We start from the raw sequence: 20,582 nt of genomic DNA on the forward strand, positions 1-20,582 counted from the left end.
CGGAGTATCGCAATGTGGAGTAAATATCCTTCACTGGTCTTAACTCATAGATGACTCTCTCCAAGATCTCCGACAGAATTTAGAACGTGTTCACCATAACATTTGCCGGCATGTAGAGGTATTGTATGTTACTCACTGTTTGTATACAGTAGATGAAGGAAGTGGTGCCTGCCGTGGCGTCCCACCCACGTGGTCTTTGGCACTTGGCGTCTTACCTCCACGCTTTTAGGTCTGTATTAAATAAAAGTAGAAATATCAGATGTTGGGTCCCAATCTCGATAAAAGTTTCGCCGGTTGTTGGTGTCACTGTAGTGGCTCTGGATGTAGATTTGGAATCTTGTAGGTCTTGGGCAAGAGGAAAATATGGCGAAGCACTTCTTCTGTTTAAATTTCCAATCGAAATCTGATTCTCTGTATCCCGAAGAGTAGAGATATTAGCGATATTTGTAATAACCCCTTTAGTAGAGGTTTTATTCAAATAGAGACAACACTCTTGGGCTATCTATTAAAAAATGAATATTCTGATAGTAGGGGTCTCCTCATCTTCAGCTCTATCAAAATTTCAAGTAGCAAATTTCAAGTAGCAACTGATAAGTCACATCCAGCACAAGTATTTGTGACTCATCTGTTATGGCCATGATGACACCGCATTTAGCAGCAATCAACACATTGGGAGGGTTTATAGTGTACGCTCAGTTCAATGTCGGACTGGGGTGCCTGGGGTCCACCGTACGGATACATTCAAATGTTACCTGCTCACACAGCAGCAAGATGCTACCAGATGCTTGAATATGGGGGTCCCTGCAGTAACTTTGAGAAGGTAGGTCCTGGGGAAAAGAGGATACTGGCTATCTTTCCTCTATACCTAGAAGACATCTCAACTATCTGATCCTTTCTATAATAAACTGAGGAGTTTCTTTAATTATCTATGAAGTTTGTTATATGAACATAGGCTGGTTGAGGTGCTGTATATTGAATATATGTATGTAGTGCAGCAAGTCTACTGTGTTATGCAAGGGGTGGGAGACTAGGGGTCCACCTTGCTCAGGGCCCCACCGGTGGATTCACCTATACCCCTGTGGGCCAGTCCGAGCCTGGCTCAGTTCACTTCAGGACCACATACAGCATCCCCGCTGGCTGCATTTTCTTTAGACCAGACCTCATAGGTTCAATTTTGCCCATAGAGTTCCTTTTTACCGTTTTGCAAGTATGCTGTCCATGATACCCTCCCTCTGGAGCCATGTACAGTTAACAGGGAGAGAGTAGCAATGTCTCTCCTTCTGCAGTCTGTCAGTACTGGACACGCTATCGATCAAATTCAAGAATGTCTCGACTGAAATCTGTTCCCAGATCTCTTCTACACGTTCTCAATGTCAGTGCATACTGGTCGACTCACATTCCTGAGGATAGGTCATTAATATGGGAAACTAGACAACCGTTTTAAGTTATACAGAAGACATGATTAGGAAGCTCCACATCTCTCCCTTGTCTTACAATCTGAAAATTACAATGGCTTCTCTTCTAAGTGAATTCTCTCATGTTTAGCAAGACTTGATATCTGAATAAAAGACTTCCCACATAAATATGGCTTCTCATATGGGTTGTGAGTTCTGTGATGTCAAAAAACACTTGCTTGACAGGTGAAACATTTCCCACATTCTGAACATGAAAATGGCTTCTCCCTTGTGTGAGTTCTCTGATGTCTAAGTAGAATTGCTTTATAGCAAAAGATTTACCGCATTCAAGAAATGAAAATGGCTTCTCTCCTAAGTGGGTTCTTAGATGTTTCACAAAATTTGATTTCTGGCTAAAACGTTTTCCACATTCTGAGCGTTAAAATGGATTCCCTCTTGTGTGACTTCTTAGATGTTTTATGAGCACTGATTTCACACCAAAAAACTTCCCACATTCAGAATACATAAATGGCTTCTCCCCTGTGTGACTTCTCTGATGTCTAACAAGATGTGATTTCTGACCAAAACATTTCCCGCATTCAAGACATGAAAATGGCTTCTCACCTGTGTGACTTCTTAGATGATAGTTAAGACTTAATCTCACCGTCAAATACTTCCCACATTCAAGACACATAAATGGCTTCTCTTCTATTTCAGTTATCTGATGTGCTCCTATGTGAGTTCTCTGATGTGTAACAAAATATGATTTCAGACCAAAGCACTTTCCACATTCAAGACATGAAAATAGCTTCTCCACTGTATGGGTTCTCTGATGCCGAAAAAAACTTGTTTGAGTCTTAAAGCATTTCCCACATTGTGAACATGAAAATAGATTCTCCTCTAAGTGGAGTCTTTCATGTTCCTCAACATGAAGATGAAAATGGCTTCTCTCTCTTATATATGACTTCTTACATGTCTTATAAGCATTGATTTCGCACCAAAATACTTACCACATTCAAGACACATAAATGGCTTCTCCCCTGTGTGAGTTCTATAATGTCTAACAAGATGTGATTTTTGACTAAAACATTTCCCACATTCTGAACATGAAAATGGCTTCACCCCTGTGTGAATTCTTTGATGTCGTATAAGAAATGACTTCACACGAAAACACTTCCCACATTCTGAACATGAAAATGGCTTCTCCCCTGTGTGAGTTCTCTGATGTCTAACAAGATCTGATTCTTGACTAAAACTTTTCCCACATTCTGAACATGAAAATGGCTTCTCTCCTGTGTGAGTTCTCTGATGCTTAGTAAAATTATGTTGACTGTTAAAGCCTTTCCCACATTCAGGACATGAATACAGCTTCTCTCCTGTGTGAGTTCTGTGATGGGCAACAAGATTTGATTTCCGACTAAAGCACTTTCCACATTCAAGACATGAAAATGACTTCTCCCCTGTGTGAGTTGTCTGATGGGCAACAAGACCTGATTTCCAACTAAAGCACTTTCCACATTCAAGACATGAAAATGAATTCTCCCCTGTGTGAATTCTCTGATGGGCAACAAGACTTGATTTCCGACTAAAGCAATTTCCACATTCAAGACATGAAAATGGCTTCTCCCCTGTATGAGTTCTCTGATGTCCAACAAGACACATTTTCAGACTAAAACATTTCCCACATTCTGGGCATGAATATGGCTTCTCCCCTGTGTGAGTTCTCTGATGTTGAATAAAAGTTGATTGATTGATAAAGCCTTTCCCACATTCAGGACATGAATATGGATTCTCCCTTGTGTGAGTTCTCTGATGTTTAACTAGAATAGATTTCATGCTAAAAGATTTTCCACATTCAAGACATGAAAATGGCCCATTATCTCTATTACATTTCTTTTTAAAACGTTTCTCACTAGAAAAAATGTTCCCACATTTCTGTTTACTTCTTGTTTTACCAATCAGTAATTGCTTGGATGAAGGTTTCTTGTGACCAGCGGTATCAGTGGATAGATCTCTGCTGTGAAGGACTGAGGGTACATTAGGAGTTATTGAATCATCTTGTGTGGTATTGTTATCTACTGCTTCATGATGGGAAGATAAATGGAGATGTCTATAGGAGTCGCTCATCCCGTCTTCCACTGGAAAATTAAACAATATTATATTATTTTCGCAGCTTTATTGAGACAATTGCAAGCCAGGAAATGTGATCACTACCATCTTCAATAACCTGTAGCATCCCCTGCATAAACACACTGATATAAACTTTTTCCTACCACATATTACTGCAACATGTCATTCTAAAACCACTGGTTGACTTGTTTCAGGATTGAGGGATCTCCTATCACTGGCGATTCCCTTTGCCCTTTTTGTCAGAAATAGGTGAGGCTCATCTATTCTCAGTCCAAGGATTCCTTCAGGATCAAGATCTACCTCCTGTGATCTTGGCTGCCTGGCCCTCCTTGGCAACTTCCTTCTTAGCTGGATCCCATCAGTCTAGAAATCATTTGGTCTCCTCGGATCTGCAAAACTGCCCTCCCCCCACATTCCTCTGCTACCCTGCTGGGCTTCCTGCAACATCTCCTGTGATGCTGGCCTGTACTGAATGAAGACTAGTTTAGTAAAAGTACTTTACACATTTACTTTTTTTGCAGAGCCTCCCTCTTGTCTAAAATCTTCACCTTTTGTAAATTGCCTTTGATCGGTCTTTAGGTAACTGCTACCTTTTCCTTATCATTGATGGTCTTGTGATATGGAAACCAGTTTTTTAAAATTACAAGTACTTTCATCTCAGCAGGTTTGGTTTGGTTTTATCAGTTTTTACCAGCTAATTTGCAAGTGTCCTCCTCCCCTTATTTCTCTTATCATCATTAGATTTCTTCACTTTTCCAGGTATTTTTTCAATGGCTATTTACCCTTCACCTTTAGGACCAGGCCCTAATCTGACTGAATGCTTACATCCTGTACTACTGATCTCCCCTGCAAGGTGGGAACCTGTCTGAGAGGGGATATGGACAACTGGAGCACTCTGACTCGAGAAGGACCCCATGGGTCCACATACCACAGGTTCTTTGGCCTATCGTATCATGTGACCTTCATTCTGAATCAGCATTTACCCTCCAATCATTTTTGTGTTTGTGATTGAATCTATTCACATTGTGTCACATTTTACCGGTGCCAATGAAGATCAAGGGATATTATGGCTATAAATTAATTATTCATATTAATTGTATCATTAATGATGATGAAGAGGAGGTTTCTCTGAACTTCCTATTATTGTCCCATTAATAAAGGCATTTATAATCAAAAAAGATTGATGAAAGGCTCTTACCATTCACAGACACTGAGATGGGTTGTTCAAGTCCACTCGTCGTTTCACCAGAACTTTCCTGCAAGATGAAAGACATGAGAAAAATATACCCCGCTGCTAGTTTTTCTTATGTCCAGGCGAAAATGAAACACTTCTACAAGACATGAATTCGGCTACTTTCACACCAGCGGTTTTGCTGGATCCATCATGGATCAGCCAAAAAAGTTTCCGTCATATACAATGATAATACAACCATCTGCATCTGGATCCGGTTGTATTATCTTTAAAATAGCCATGACGGATCCGTCATGAACACCATTGGAAGTCAATGGGGGACGGATCAGTTTTCTATTGTGTCAAAGAAAATGTATCGGTCCCCATTGACTTACATTGTGAGCCATGACGGATCCGTCTTGCTCCGCACCACATGGCGGACAGAAAAACGCTACTTGTAGAGTTATTCTGTCCGCGATGGGGATGCAACCAAACGGAGCGGACTGCATTCTGGTCCACTCCATTTCGTTCAGTTCTGTCCCCATTGATAATGAATAGGTACAAAATGGAAGCGTTTTCCCCCACTATTGAGATCCTATGACGGATCTCAATAGCGGAAAGGGAAAACGCAGAAGTCAAAGTAGCCTTAGAGATGAGCGAATTTCTTGAAATTAGTTTTAGGTCCAATTCGGACAAATCACTCCAAGAATTAGATTTGGGTCTGAATCAATTCTACCTCAATTACAAGTGCTCCGATTGGCCTCAGAACTGGTATATCACACTCTAAGATCTCCTAGGACACATATTATTTCTCTTGTGTCTCTTTTTTATTTTCTTCTCTCCCCCTTTTAAGCCCTTTAACGTTAAATAATGTCAGAATGACACTGATATGTATAGCTCTGGGTATTTGGGCAGGCATCTGCCTCTAATACGGGACAACTATTGGAATGTTTTTAATTTTAAAAAGCATAACACATTCAACGGCACAGTGTCTTTTTAACCCTTTAACACATTTGGACGCATTATTGACAGAGTTAAGAAGCAGCCTTGTTAAAAAGACACTGTGCCGTCGCATGCGTTATACTTTTTAAAATTAAAAACATTACAATAGTTGTCCCGTATTGGAGGCAGATGCCTGCCCAAAAATTCTCCCTTTTTTGGGAGCAGCAGTGCAAAAAAGGAAGGCAATGTGCAGCCATTTAGGGGTAGTAGTAATAGCACCAGGCAGAGCAGCAGCTGCAGTACAGTATGGAACACCATGAACAGGCAGGCAGTCACATCACTGGCTGATCATAAATAGCCAGCAATGGCAGATCTATTCATTGTCATCTGCTGGAAATGTGTGAAAATCCTCAAGGATCCATGTGCCTGAATTGTTTTGACAAAGCTAATGTTTTGCAAACGCGTAAGACGTTTTGTCTGCTTGGGTGGGAAAATGCCACCTTCCATGAGGAAAACCCTCCCTGAGATGACACAAGAGGCTGGAAAACATAGTACTGTGATAGCAAACTTGGCCATTTCCAGCCACTGTTCCAATCTGCATTCCCAGAAGTCCATAGGGTCAGGACACAGGGTGTGTGCCAGAGAAAGGGCATCGTCCAGGTACAACTGAACCTAGCTGTTCAGACAATGCATGTCCGGGAGAGTGGTGACTGAAATTCTGGTGAAGAAATGGAACTGCACTGCAATTACCACAACTAAGTGGTACGGCAGCAACTGCACTGTCAGCAACTTGGCCTCGTGGGAGTTCACTTTGCACACAAGCTAATTGCTGGTTGCGAATAGATTTCCCATGGTCGCACATTCTGTTATGGATGTCTCATGATGGAACAGAAGACAAGGAGGAGGAGTATGAGCAGGAGAAGAAGAAGCTAATGATGATGATAAGATCACTGTACTGCTTGGGGATGTTGCCTGGCTGTCACAAAGAAGACTGGGAGAAAGAGGTCAGACTTTATTGAATGCTGGGCAGTTCTATTTTCCCTCTGGATTTGCAGAAGCCGTCTCATGTGCTGCAATACAGCTCTGTTGCGAATAATTGTGTTTTAATGTCAATGACATATTTCAATCCTGCAGATCAGTTTTGTCTGTTGGCCTTGTGGAGAAAAACAGCCATACATGAGTCGCTCGCACAGAGCTAGCGGCAGCCAAACTTGTTTTCAGTGGCATCACCAGTTCCCGAGCTCAACAAAACAGAAGTAGATCTGGCTCTGGCCATACATTGCCTCCACTCTTTATTGCAGCCACGCCATCACCCTTCTCCTCTGATGCCGCCTCCTCCTCCGCACACAGATCCCGCTCCCATGTCCTGTCCACCACAAAATCATCATCATAGTCCTAACCATTCCCGTCACGTTTATCAGAAAGTGATATGTCATCGTGGGATCCTTGCCTCCTTCCAACCCGATTCCATGTTCTGGGATTGCCCATTTGACCCAAGTCACACTGTCGCCACAGATACTATTGCTGTTACTGTCACTACTACTGTTACCACCACCACCAAAACAGCTATGCATTGGGTCCTCCACCTCTGCCTGAACCTCCTCCTTATGGCAGTCCTAACTCTGACACTTCTCACACAAGTCATTAACAGGAAGACTATTTGGATTATCTTCCAGAGCACACAGGGTTTTGTTGCTTCTTCTTAGGAAACAAGAAGGTCCCTCATTAGAAGAGCGCAATTAAGAGACAGAGAAGATGCAAATGAAAAGCTTCTCTGGAGCCACAAGGAGGAGAGCAGGAGGAATGCTGTGACTCTTGGCTCAATGGCACATTGTCAGACTCAGAGGTAAAAATTGACATCAGCCTGCTGTGACTGAGAGGAGGAGTGAGCCATCCAATCCACAATCTCATCCTCTTTCTCCTCTATAATATTCTGGCGCCTACTAGAAGCTAGGGAGAACTGTGGTCTGCTGCTACTACTACTAGCCGGGCGGCTGGTGCTGCTAATACTGTTTGCACTACTACAGCCACCCACATTCTGAATCATAGATGATGAGGCACGGGTAGTGGAAGTGCTCATTAGTACAGAAGGCCCAGGGAGTGGGAAGTACGGTGCTAAGTATTACATACCGCACCCTGGTCCTCTTCTCCCGGCGTCAGCACTGCATTCTGTTCTGACACAGGTTTCAGGATACAGTGTGCGGCACGCAATATGACAGGGGTGGCCAACCTTACAGACACAAAGTATGACTGCCAAGAGCCACAAGCTATCCGTTTACACAAATATGCGTGCACCCGACAGTATTACTGCAATTGAGTTATCCTGTAGTGTAGACAGCTTTAGTGAGAATTCTGGCAATCTTTGTTTTTCACAATGATTTCTTAGATGACACCCTTATGCTCAGATGACCGCCCATGCTCAGATGACCGCCCATGCTCAGATGACATCCTTATGCACAGATGACCGCCTTATGCTCAGATGACATCCTTATGCACAGATGACACCCTTATGCTCAGATGACACCCTCATGCTCAGATGACCGCCCATGCTCAGATGACATCCTTATGCACAGATGACCGCCTTATGCTCAGATGACATCCTCATGCACAGATGACACCCTTATGCACAGATGACACCCTTATGCACAGATGACACCCTTATGCTCAGATGACACCCTTATGCTCAGATGACCGCCTTATGCTCAGATGACCGCCTTATTCTCAGATGACGCCCCATGCTCAGATGACGCCCCATGCTCAGATGACCGCCTTATTATCAGATGACGCCCCATGCTCAGATGACACCCCATGCTCAGATGACGGCCTTATTATCAGATGACGCCCCATGCTCAGATGACCGCCTTATTATCAGATGGCGCCCCATGCTCAGATGACACCCCATGCTCAGATGACACCCCATGCTCAGATGACACTCCATGCTCAGATGACGCCCCATGCTCAGATGACCGCCTTATTATCAGATGACGCCCCATGCTCAGATGACACCCCATGCTCAGATGACGGCCTTATTATCAGATGACGCCCCATGCTCAGATGACCGCCTTATTATCAGATGGCGCCCCATGCTCAGATGACACCCCATGCTCAGATGACACCCCATGCTCAGATGACACTCCATGCTCAGATGCTCAGGGGTGATTTTAAATTGGGGAGATGTGAGCATGGGGTGTCAGATTTTTAGTGTCTTATGTAAGCACTGGGAGGCTTATTTTGTGGGTCTGATGAGGATTTGGGGGTCTTATCTGAGCTCATACTACCCCCATGTCAGATAAGACCCCCAGATCAGTACTTTAATAAAATAAAACTGTGTAGGAGGCTTATCCTACCTCTGCTGCCGCTGCTCTGAAGACTGTGGCGACCTCTGACCGTGCACAGCGTCAGGTCAGAGCGCGGGCCTGCATGTATTAAGGGGGGGTGCACTGCTCCACCAATGACAACCTTTAATACAGATACAGGAGGCGGGTGCCGGCAGAATCACATAGCCGACACCTGGCCTCTATGCTGCATTCCCCGGCACTTAACCCCTCAGGTGCGGGCTATATGATTCTGCAGCCAGAACCCGCCTCCTGTATTTGAATAAATGAGTGAGTTAACATCATTGGGGGCAGTGGAAACAGCCCCTCCCCTCCTCTTCCCCTCTGCATTCTCATTGGTGGCAGCGGCAGCAGCACAGGGAGGAGGAGGGGACTGCTTTCTTCTTCCTTCTCCCCTGTGCTGCTAATATTTTGAAAACCTGAGACATCCCTGGCCCGCTCCTCTCTGCGAGCCGCATATGTAGAGCAGACCGCGCTCCTCTGAGAGCCGCAAGTGAAGGTCCGAGGAGCCGCGGGTTGGCCACCCCTGCAATATGACCTGACACTGACATCAGGACACAGTGCAGCGGCAGTACCGGATACAGTGCTGAACTAAGAGCGGTGGTACCTGGAGGAGGAGAGGTGAGGTTCTTTTCTTTGTCTGGTCTGAGGTCTGCATTTAAGGGGCCAAGAGGTGAGGTGGGAGATTATAGGTGTGACAGGGGTCTGCATTAATTCAGGGATCTGATATAAATTTGGGTCTTAATTTAGGGTCTGTATAAATTTGGGATCTGATCTGGGGCTAAATACATTTTGATGCCAATTTGTGGTCTGTATAAGTATGAGATGTGTACTTATTTTGGGGTCTGATTTGCAGCCTGTATTATTTTGGGGTCTGTATTTTTTTAGGATTTGTCTGGAGGTATGTATTAGTTTTGGGGTTGCCCAATCATATAAAATATATATTTTTTTTAATTTATTAGAATGTCATAAAACAATAAAAGTAGTGACACATTTCTGATCCCGGTGCTGCAGCGTTAATCATCTCGTCAAAATGACACAACATTAAGACCAGTGATGGTCAATTCGCAGTGTTCGCTAGCGAACACATGCGGGCTGCCATCTTTAGTAAGGTAGACTCACCCATCCGGCGATGCACAGGTGAGCCCTTACCTGTGTCGGGAGCCGGTCTGAAATCAAATGCAGTCACTGGGAGCAGGCAGTTCCGAGAACAGCCGCCAGGGGCCTTCATCGGGCTGTTCTCGGAACTGCCTGCTCCCGGTGACTGAATTTGATTTCAGACCGGCTCCCGGCAAAGGCACAGGTAAGGGCTTACCTGTGCATCGCCGGACGGGTGAGTCTACCTTACTAAAGATGGCAGCCCGCATGTGTTCGCTAGCGAACACTGCAAACTGACCATCACTGATTAAGACCCATGATGGCTGGTCATTACTTTTTAAATTACATTCCGCCCTACCAAACTTACAGGAGAATACAGCACCACATACCTCTTACATCCACAGATGTCTCCTCTGACGTTCTCACAGTTTGTCACACAGAAATCTTAGATTCCTACTTTTCCATCATCCTCTCACCTTCTCAACACCCTATTCTGCCTCAATAGTTGCTGTTCTCCCCAATACTATACTGCAGAAACAGATAGTCCTCCAGAAAATACTAGTACCACACAGACAGTGCCCCATTCATTAATTATTGGCACACAAAGTGCCCTCAAAAATAAATTGCACCCAGCAGATAGTTCCCCTGAAAGTCTGTAATAGTGCAGCAACCATAGTATCTCCCAAAAATAGTGTGCCAGGGTGCGCCCCATAGTAATAGTGCTACCAAAAGCCCCACCAATAATATTAATTCTCTCCCACATTGCCCTTTGTAGTAATAGTGTCCCAAAGGTAAATGTCCACCATTGTGCTCCAGAAGTAATAATGCCCCCATAGTGCCCATACTAGTAATCATGTTCCCCATGGTCCCCCAGTAGTAATAAAGCACACCAAAATGCCCACCTACAATGCCCCCAGTAGTTCTAACGCCCCCTATTGTGCTCCAGTAGTAATAAAGCCCTCCATAGTGCCCTTCAGTAGTTTTAAAGCCTACCATAAAGCACCAGTAGTATTAAAGCCCCCAGTGTGCTTCAGTAGTAAATATGCCCCCAGTAGAGCTAATGCCCCCCCCCCAGCAGTAATGACAGCCACGACAGTATGCCACAGAAATAATAATGTCTGCCTATAGTGCCCCAGTTGTAGTAAAGCCCCCATAATGTGTGCCAGTAGAAAAAATGCCCTCTTATAGTCTACCCAGTAGGGTTGCACCAGGTACCGAAGTCTCGATACTTTTTTGATAGTTTGGTACCCGATTTGATACCGGGATTGGCATTTTTTCACTATTGTGCAGCTTAGAATCAGTCACTATTAGTGAACATGGTGCGTGCAAAGCTCAGCGCACACCATGTTCTCATAAGCAGCTGCAGCGTGAAGAAGAAGGGAGAACGTCCCTCCCTCCTCACTGTGACGTGGTCTGCCACGGCCACCAATAAAGTAACTGGGTGGCCTGATGGGGGAGAGCCAGGGAGAGAGGGAGGGGGACGAATAGGAGGGCAGGAGAGAGATAAACTCACCTTAGTCCTCAATGTTGATAAGTAGAGATAAGCAATTTTTAAATAATTCGATTCGGACGGTTGCAAAATTTCCCAAAAAGATTTGATTCAAATTTAATTGTGATGAATCGCGTTAAAACAGCAGAGAGCCTGTATATTGGTGTAGAACACTGTGCATTACAGAAACATACATAGGGAGTCCGCTGTGGTAGTGAAATAATACTGTGAGTTCGTATGACATGCAGATGACAGGCGTCGCTCTTAGAATCACTGCACACTTCACTTATTTGGTCAGTTACGGGGTCAAAACTGACCAAATAACTCAAGTGTGAACTCAGTCTTACAGGTCAATGATAGCGCCAGGTATAAAGAACCGCGCAGTGGCCCAAGATTCTACTATAGCGTGAAAGAGCGCACAAACAGCTCCGCACACATAACTACAAAAAGTTATAGGGATCAGTATACGGATGGAAAGAAAAAAATATATATTTTTCAGTATTAAAATGCAAGAAAAACTATACACATGTGGTATCACCGTAATCTTACTGACCTGGAGAATGAAAGTAACAGGTCAGTTATACGGTATGGGGAACGCCGTAAAAACAAAACCCATAAAACTGTTGCGGAATTGTGTCATTTTTCCAATTTCACCCCATTTGAAATTGTTTTCCAGCTCCGCACTACATCCTATGTATTAATAAATGGTGGCATTAGAAAAAGCAACCTGTCCTGCAAAAGGCCTCGCAGCCCCGTATGGCGTCACTGTACGTCGGGATCACAAGATACGGTTTTGTCACTGGTTACCAAAACGTGATGTTACACCCTCCCTGGGAGTACATAAGGTCAGCTTGGCACAGTTTACACAGATACCCCCTTTCCGCACGGGGAGTGAGAGAGGGTGATCCACGTTACCTTCAGCGGGATACAACACTCGCTCACAACCCTGACAAGCTGAGAGAGCCTTTCCACTGCCCCAGTGAAACAGAGCACTGCGAGCCCGGTAGACTGTCACCAGTTCCTCGTTAGAGATAAGCTCGGTCCGTTAACGGGATTATATCGGGTCAGGAACCAACCCGGGTAGCGTATGACATAATGCGGAAACAGGGACATGGAGATTCGTGGATCGAGATACAGAAAAGCGCAAGGTTAATTTATATATTTATTTGCCTTAAGGGCGCACTAGACACAACACTATACACAGACAGATATATACAATGGTCAGATGTACAAATACAGATGGTACTATCAATTAGCAAATGAAAGTCAGTTCCCGGATAAAGTCGTAATACTTTAGCTGTGATGGTGAATGCTGTAGCCACACGGGAGGCAGTGACATAAGCAGGTTTTCCAAGGTTCCTCCAAACACGTTACACGACGTGACCCCCTTCAGAGAAGGACCAAGGTCTGTGCCCTGCGCGGGCATTTTAACCCTTAGTCAGTCACGCCCTCCCTCCCCTGGTAGGATTCCACTCTATCTCCCTGGTAGCCAAAATCCATAAAATCTATTATCATTCATCGCTCCTCACCGGATGGTCATAGGGAGATGGTTCTGGTACCAACAGATCAGACTGGACCGTTGGAGCATGTGGAGATCGAACACAGCATTGATATTTGGTTCCAATTAGGAGTTCCCCATATCTCCCCGTCCCTGCATCCGACAAGCAAGTGCGAAGACCGGGGGAACGTCCGTCTCGGGCCCTGGGTTGCAGAGACGTAAACTGTGTATTTATGATATGTACGGTTAGTTCATCATGTCTAACTGCCGGTTCCAGGAGGTCTACAGAGTTTATTTGTTGTTGTTGTTGACCGGCTCAGCCCCCACAGGTATTCATCCTGCCAGAGAAGCAAAGCTGCCAGTGTGGCCGAGTGGGGTGTGAAATGTAAACAAGTGGTCTGATTTGAAGCAGGGCCACCTGTGGAGCCTGATTTCCTCTGCCCAACTACCCCTCACCCTCAGCAGATGGCAGGCATTAAATCATCACTCCACATATTCCTCACAGCCGGCCTCTACATAACTTCAGCGGATCCACCGCCTGTATAAATCTATGTCACCTCCCTTGCTGATATAGACTTAGGCATAGAAAATGACACATGAGACGGGCCAAAAAGTGGTGTATATCTGTTAGTAAATGAACCACATTAATAGTAATTAACCCCTTCATGTACCTCACATGTACCCCACCATGTTGCCCAGTATGTGAAGAGTAAGTTGATGAGGTTACTACTAATGTGAGGCGTATGGTTTATGAACTTAAACTTCCATGTGCCAATCATGTCCTCACATAATGGGCAATCGATATTTTGCACACAAAAAACAAAAAAAACAAAAATACACATTAACCTCATGTTGTGTATTTTTTGTGTTTTGTGTTGCATCAAATGGTTTAGAGTATTGCAATACTTTTACTTGGTATCATACTGTCATGGCCTTTGGTTTGCGCTGTGACACTGTTGCTACACTTGCGGTTGCCCGCGGCAAGGTTTCGCTGTGTGTGCATGCGGTGGCAGTGTCTCAGCCTTCTGGTTGATGCCATGACCTGGTTGCCACGCATGCTGTTGCCGGTGGTAACGTGTGGTTTGGTATGCTTGTGTGTGTACTTCCCCTTTAAGTGACTTCCTTCCTCTGTCTGGTGTTGGAAGGGTTAACTCCCTTCCTAGTGTTTTGTGAACACTGGGTTTATGTGTGTGTGGGTGTGGCTGCTTGTTCTATTTAACCTCTGCTGGATGCCTGAGGCTCAGTTTATCCTCCAGCCTTGGTGTATGCTGGTGGTTCACTGTTCCTGGCTTTTACCATCTGTCCAGTGAGGGCCACCCTTGTGGTCATTGTTGTTATTATGGTGTCTTCTTTCCTTCTTATCTTTTGGTTTGCGTGCGTTATGTTCAGGGTGTTGTGTGTCTTGTGTTGTGTTACATGGCTGGGGATGTTTGGTATTCAGCATGTTTGCTAGACATTCCCCTGTCTCACGTTTATTGCAGCTATGGGTGTCATGGGTTCCTGTGTGGTTGTGGTTTGTGCTGTGTCCTTCACTGTTGGTGTGGACAGCAGCACTAGTGCACGGGTTCCAGTCAGTGTGTCTGTGGCAGGTAAGTGTGTTATGGGTTTCGCTTACCTGCCAACTCCATATGCTGTATGTGTTCCCCTCTCCTTGCAGCCTGGCCTCAGATAGAGACTCCTGTTCCTCCATGACTGGCATGAACAGGTCGTCTCTTCCTGGCTCCTTGGTGAGGGATTATCAGGGCGACTCAGGGTCTCTAGGAATCCAGAGTATGAGCTGTCCTACCATCGGAGTCCGCTCATACGGTGAGGAGTCAGGGAGAGGATTAGGGATGCTGTAGGAGGTGACCTGCTCCCTTATTACTCTTTTTGGCCAGGCTGATCCCCTTTACCCTTTGACACCACACTGTGGGGGGTTTCCCCCACTCCCCACCGTGACACATACTCTAGTCTGCAGTAGTACAAATTGCCCCTTTTTAGTTCTGCTAGTAGAGAAAAAAAATGTTGCCTTATTTGTGCCAGTAAAAAAAGGGTCCTCATATATACTCACATATATTTTGGTAATTAACTGACAAAGTTGCAATTAAACATCCCTCCCCTTTTACAAAAACACCACACACTGGTATTGACAATATACAATGTCATATCAATGAATAAACGTGTAGATTGATGCAGTACAACACGTTAAATAACTGGTATATTAATGCAGTAGTACAATGCTTTATATTAAACTGCACGGTATAATGATGCTATACAATACATTATATTAATCTTTTATACTGAGGCCCTCAAATAAGCTAAAATGCGAATTACAATCGGAAGATAAACTGAAACTATTTGGCAATTAACAGAGGTACATATAAACGTGCCCTGCTATGAACACACTGGTAAAATGTGCTGAACGGCTTAACCCCTTTCTGACACAGAGATTTTTCCTTTTTCACTCCCTGCCTTCCTGGAGCCATAACTTCTTTATGTTTTGCTCACAGAGCCACATGAGGGCTTGTTTATTGGGGAACAAGTTGTACTTTCTAGTGGCACTATTTAATATTGTATACGATGTAGTGGAAAGCTAGAAAAAAAAATTATGGAAGCACTAATTAGTACAGGAGGAACAAGGAGTGGTGAATACAGCTCTCCCCGTGCTAGCTCTGTACTCCCCGCTTCTTGGTCTTCTTCTGCAGGCCTCCGCACAGCGTGAGGATGTTGGCGTATTTGTGACCTCACGCTGTGCGACGTCAGGTCACAGCACAGCAGGAAAAACATTGAATCTCAGGAGGGGCGTTCGGAACAGGAGAGGTGAGTTAATTTTTCTTTTTTCTGATTGAGGACTGATTAACTTGGAGGTTTTAGTAACATGGTGTCTGATCTGAGGCTTGATTGGGGGGGTCTTATAAACATTGGGGGTCTGAGCTGAGGTCTGATAAAAAATATTATTACTCTTGTTTTCCTTCGTTACAGCCTAGGTGCATCTTATAAGTCAAATAATACTACAGTTTTTCTAGATTTTTAATACTGAAAAAAAAAAATTTAACTGAAAAAATAACTTTCCTTTCATCTCAATATTCTGACCCCCATAACATTTTCAGTTATGCCTACGGAGCTGTGTAAGAGCAAATTTTTTTGAGGGACGATCTGTAGTTTTTATTGATACTATTTTGTGGTATGTTTTTTTTCTCATTACACCATTCGCCGTAAGGGATCAATATTTTTAGCTTTTAATAGTAGAGGTAATATCGGATGCAGTGATGTCTATATTTTTTGTTATTTACTTTTATTAATAGAATTTTTGCAAATTGTAAAAAAAATATTTTTTTGGGCCCCCAACATGCAATCATTAGATTGCCTTTTATATGAAGTATTGGAATTTTAGCCATTACAGAATATAAAGACCAGTATATTACAATACATGCTGCCACCTGCATTGGAATATACAAGTAATAGTCCTAAAAGCCTTCTACAGCTTCTGGCCTATTACTACTATGGGACGCCTTCCCTGATTTCAGCCAGGGAAAAGTGTTCCTGCCCAGAAAGTGCGTGCTTCTGGGTTTTTTACCCCTCAGATGCCGCGGTCACATTTGAACACAGCATCTGAGGGGATTAATGTCTGTGAACGGCATTATCACTGATCACAGACATTAGCCCCGTATGTCTGCTGTATGGAACTGCAAGCACCCGGCGGCTCAGGCACTTGTTCCGGAGCAGACACCATCTTTAGAGACCCGACATCCGCCGTACATGTATGGCGGATGTCAGGAAAGGGTTAAAGGGGACAGTTTAGGGGCCATTTTGTTGCTGACAAGTTCCATTTAATTACAATTAATACAATCTTTTATGACACCAGAAACCATTTGCAAACAACAATAACATGAAATACAGAGTACAGTATACTCCACTGCTGCTGGGGGAGGTCAGTAGAAAGCTCCATTACATCAGTCTATAGAGGATTTGTAGAAACCTCAGCTTCACCTACCTGATGATCCAGTGGGATATTTGGTTTCTCCCCTGGACAGTCCTGGGAATACTGAGGACTGGGACATCTCTCTGGTGGATTTCTCTGACTGGATCCATCTGTAGGAAAACACACAGCGACTGAATACATTGTCTATATCCAATGATAAGTGAATCTGTGATGCCGGCCGGTCCGTGGCTCCGGTGGTCCATACCTGTTGACATTTCATTGTTCTGTCCACAGCGTGCTGATCTGTGGCCAGCTCTTGGCCTGCAGTGGCTTTGTCTGCCTGTAGGGCATGTGCTTCCTCTGGTTCTTAAAGGGCCAGCATGTGTGGCCCTAATCTGTCCACTCTATGGCTAGCCTCCCTGGGATATTTAAGGCACCCTCCCCTGTGGATTAAGAGGTTAGAGTTGCTAGTTTCCTACCAAGGAGCTCCACTCTTGAGTTCAGTTGCACATTTAGACTGCTTTCAGATGAGCGAGTGTGACGCTGAGGACTCGCATCGCAGCACCCGTCCTGAACTTCCAGCACTGCCAGGGTCGCATAGCATTATATTGATTTATGAAGCTATGTAACCCTTAGAGGTCTGGAATGTATTGGATAACACTGACATAATGCTGTCAGTGTTATCCAATATGTTCCAGAACTGTAAGCATTACATAGAGTCATAAATCAGTATAATGTGACCCCGGCAGTGCTGGGAGGTCAGGACGGGTGCTGCGCTGCGAGTCCAGTGTGACACTTGCTTGTCTGAAAGTGGCCTTATTCACCTCTGCCTGTTAACTGGATTTAACCTATTGCTGCCTGACCTGACTTCTGCCTGTTTCTAGTACTGATCCTGTGCTGCCTACTCTGATCTTTGCACTGTTTACTGCATTGCGCAAACGCTCCCTGTCTTTGCTTGTCTTGTGGCTGATCCCTTGGGGCTTTTCATTGGTATCTCTTGATCCCAGTGGGTCAGCAGCCACTGAACAGAGACTACTTCCAAAGGTAGTGGCCTGGTGGTTCCCCTGCAGTGATGTCCATATGGATTAAAGGGTAAGGACTGAGGGGGAGGGGGGGGGGGGGGTAATCTAGCTGCTCCTTTAGCAGTAGCCCCAGCCAAATCTGTGGCACAGCACATCAAAACTGTTCTCTCGTCTACAGTCACGGAAGGTCTCCTCTTACCCGGTGATGTGAGGGACTGGTGATTCTCCATCATGACGTCCTTGTACAGATCCTTGTGTTCTTCTAAATACTCCCACTCCTCCATGGAGAAATAGACAGCGACATCCTGACACCTTATAGGAACCTGACAACACAAGGACACAGTCATTACCAGACCCCTCCCTTGGAGTTATTGTATAATGTCCCAGCATTCCCAGCAGCGCTCACCTCTCCGCTCAGCAGCTCAGTGATCCTGGTGGTAAGTTCTAGGATCTTCTGCTCATGTATCAGGGAATGAGGTGGAGGCTCGGTGATGGGGCTCTGGGTCCTGCTCCATCCTCCTGACACACGGGGTGTCACACACTCACCAGACGACTTCTTCACTACTGTGTAATCCTGTGTATGGGGAGACGCCGATCACTACAGAGATTCTAAGAATCCTTCACCTTTCCAGACATTTCCCTGGTTTATTACTAGAGATAAGAGTGATGTCATGTGAGACTCTAACCTCTCCAGTTATCAAGGAGATGATCTCCAGGGTGAGGTCTAATATCCTTGCAGCCATGTGGTCTCTGTCCTTCTCCATCCTTGGTGGGTTCTTCATGGAAAGGACCATTGGCTCTAAAAAGAAGAGAGTCCTGCACCTAAGAAACCTGAGGGAAAGAAGGAGGATTGGGAGCAAAATCACATCTTACATGAACTAAAGTGTCTCAAAAATTAGGAATGACAAAAAACTACCAATATTGTACAACGGAGATGACTTGGCTATTGAGGTGTCTTATACATACCAGACTGGTGACCATAATAAATCAGTCAGCCGGCCTCCTGCTATACAGTGAATACAGTGTTACACAGGATACACATCACAGTCTACCACATACAGCAGACAGTTCTCATCTTATTTTTACTGTAAATGTCTTTATTAATGGGATGACTGATAGGAAGTTCACAGACACTTTCTGCTGCCTTTGAGAATTTGAATGTTTTCCAATGTAATGACTTCCATTTGGTGTCAGGACTGTGTTTAAAGTGAACCTGAGTCTTCAAAAAAGGTTTGTATAATGGCAGTGCGTCTTTGCACAGTCTGTGAAGGAACTGTTATGTTTGGGCTTACCTTAAGTTTATTTCAGCCATATTATCTCATTTCAGCTGCACAGCTAGATGCATTTCACTCACAAGCAGGGGGTGTCTCCCTTCTACAGATACTGTATGCAGTGACCTCACTTCCCTTACTTTCCACTAAGGAGCTCAGAAAGCTGATAAAGAGGGATAAATCACACTTACAGAAAGGCAGGAGGCTCCTGTGATCTTCAGAAGCTTTGTAGAAGCAGTTATTTTATCAGGGTCGGGATCTCAGCCGGCTCTGACACCCCCCACTTCCTCTCATCCGTCTTCTGGGTAATGTTTCTGTATAATTTCTTTGATTGTATCTCGGTCACTGGGATTTAATGTGAAATAACTGGATTAATAACTAGTATATTCCAGGGATTCATTCAGACCCTGCGGTGTCAGGGAGATAAACCGGAAGATCCAATCCATCTCTTTTCTACAGAGGCGCTGATAAGATTGTGGCCCCCACTCAACTGGAGTCAGACAAAGTGTTGGGTCCCCATCAAGCACCTGTGCACAATGTCCTGGTATATCCATTCTATGTACATTCCCTGTGTGTGATTAGGGAGAGTTCAGGCGCCTTCCCCCAAATTATTGTTTTATTATTATTTTTCTTGATACCTACTGTTCACCTCCTTTATTTTGTTATTTTTTTAAACCACCAGAGATTTCGGGTGAGCGCTGCCGTTGCCTCCTCTGTTTTTTTTAGATATTTATATTATTATATCTTTTGTAATTATTTTACATCTATAAGAGATTGCTTAGGCTAGTTTCACACTTGCGGCAGGACGGATCCAACATACTGTTCACCATGTCGGATCCGTCCTGCGGCTATTTCGCCGTGCCCCCGTGCCGCCGCTCCGTCCCCATTGACTATAATGGGGACGGGGGCGGAGGTCCGGCGCAGCACGGCGAAAGCCGTCAGACTAAAAAACTTGACATGCAGTAATTTTAGTCCGGCGGCCTTAAGCCGTGCACCGCCGTGCTGCGCCGGAGCTCCGCCCCCATACCCATTATAGTCAATGGGGACGGAGCGGCGGCACGGGGGCACGGCGAAATAGCCGCAGGACGGATCCGACATGGTGAACAGCATGTCGGATCCGTCCTGCCGCAAGTGTGAAAGTACCCTTACAGTTTCCACATCCATCCTCCTCCAGGTACCTTATTCTATCTTGTTGGTGCCCTTCTCCCCTCCCCCTCTCTGAGTTTCACCCTCAGGCAGGGTGGATTTGATTTAAATCATAGTTTTCTACATAAAGACTAATTCTTGCTGGTATAACTTATAATATGCAAGTAGATGAAGATTTAAACAAC

The 20,582-nt window shown here is 44.7% G+C and overlaps 1 protein-coding gene across 4 annotated transcripts; it reads right to left on the minus strand.

Annotated features, from left to right (window-relative positions):
- Window positions 1-1,478: 1,478 nt before the first annotated feature.
- On the minus strand, window positions 1,479-19,732 carry LOC120999679 (oocyte zinc finger protein XlCOF22-like). Of its 4 annotated transcripts, XM_040430696.1 has the most exons (8): window positions 19,443-19,515; window positions 18,667-18,811; window positions 18,387-18,554; window positions 18,180-18,303; window positions 17,031-17,128; window positions 4,723-4,780; window positions 2,969-3,532; window positions 1,479-2,632 (listed from the first exon to the last, which is right to left on the minus strand). In XM_040430696.1, exons 2-8 carry the CDS (start codon window positions 18,772-18,774, stop codon window positions 2,349-2,351), a joined length of 1,404 nt encoding a protein of 467 aa, XP_040286630.1. In that variant the 5' UTR covers window positions 18,775-18,811; window positions 19,443-19,515; the 3' UTR covers window positions 1,479-2,348. The 4 variants fall into 4 exon arrangements, with proteins under 4 accessions (XP_040286630.1, XP_040286629.1, XP_040286628.1 ...); XM_040430695.1 differs by having other exon boundaries at window positions 1,479-3,532; window positions 18,667-18,802; window positions 19,443-19,732; XM_040430694.1 differs by having other exon boundaries at window positions 1,479-3,532.
- Between the last annotated feature and the right edge of the window lie 850 nt (window positions 19,733-20,582).

Source organism: Bufo bufo, chromosome 4 (assembly GCF_905171765.1).
Source record: "Bufo bufo chromosome 4, aBufBuf1.1, whole genome shotgun sequence".
NCBI lineage: Eukaryota > Metazoa > Chordata > Amphibia > Anura > Bufonidae > Bufo > Bufo bufo.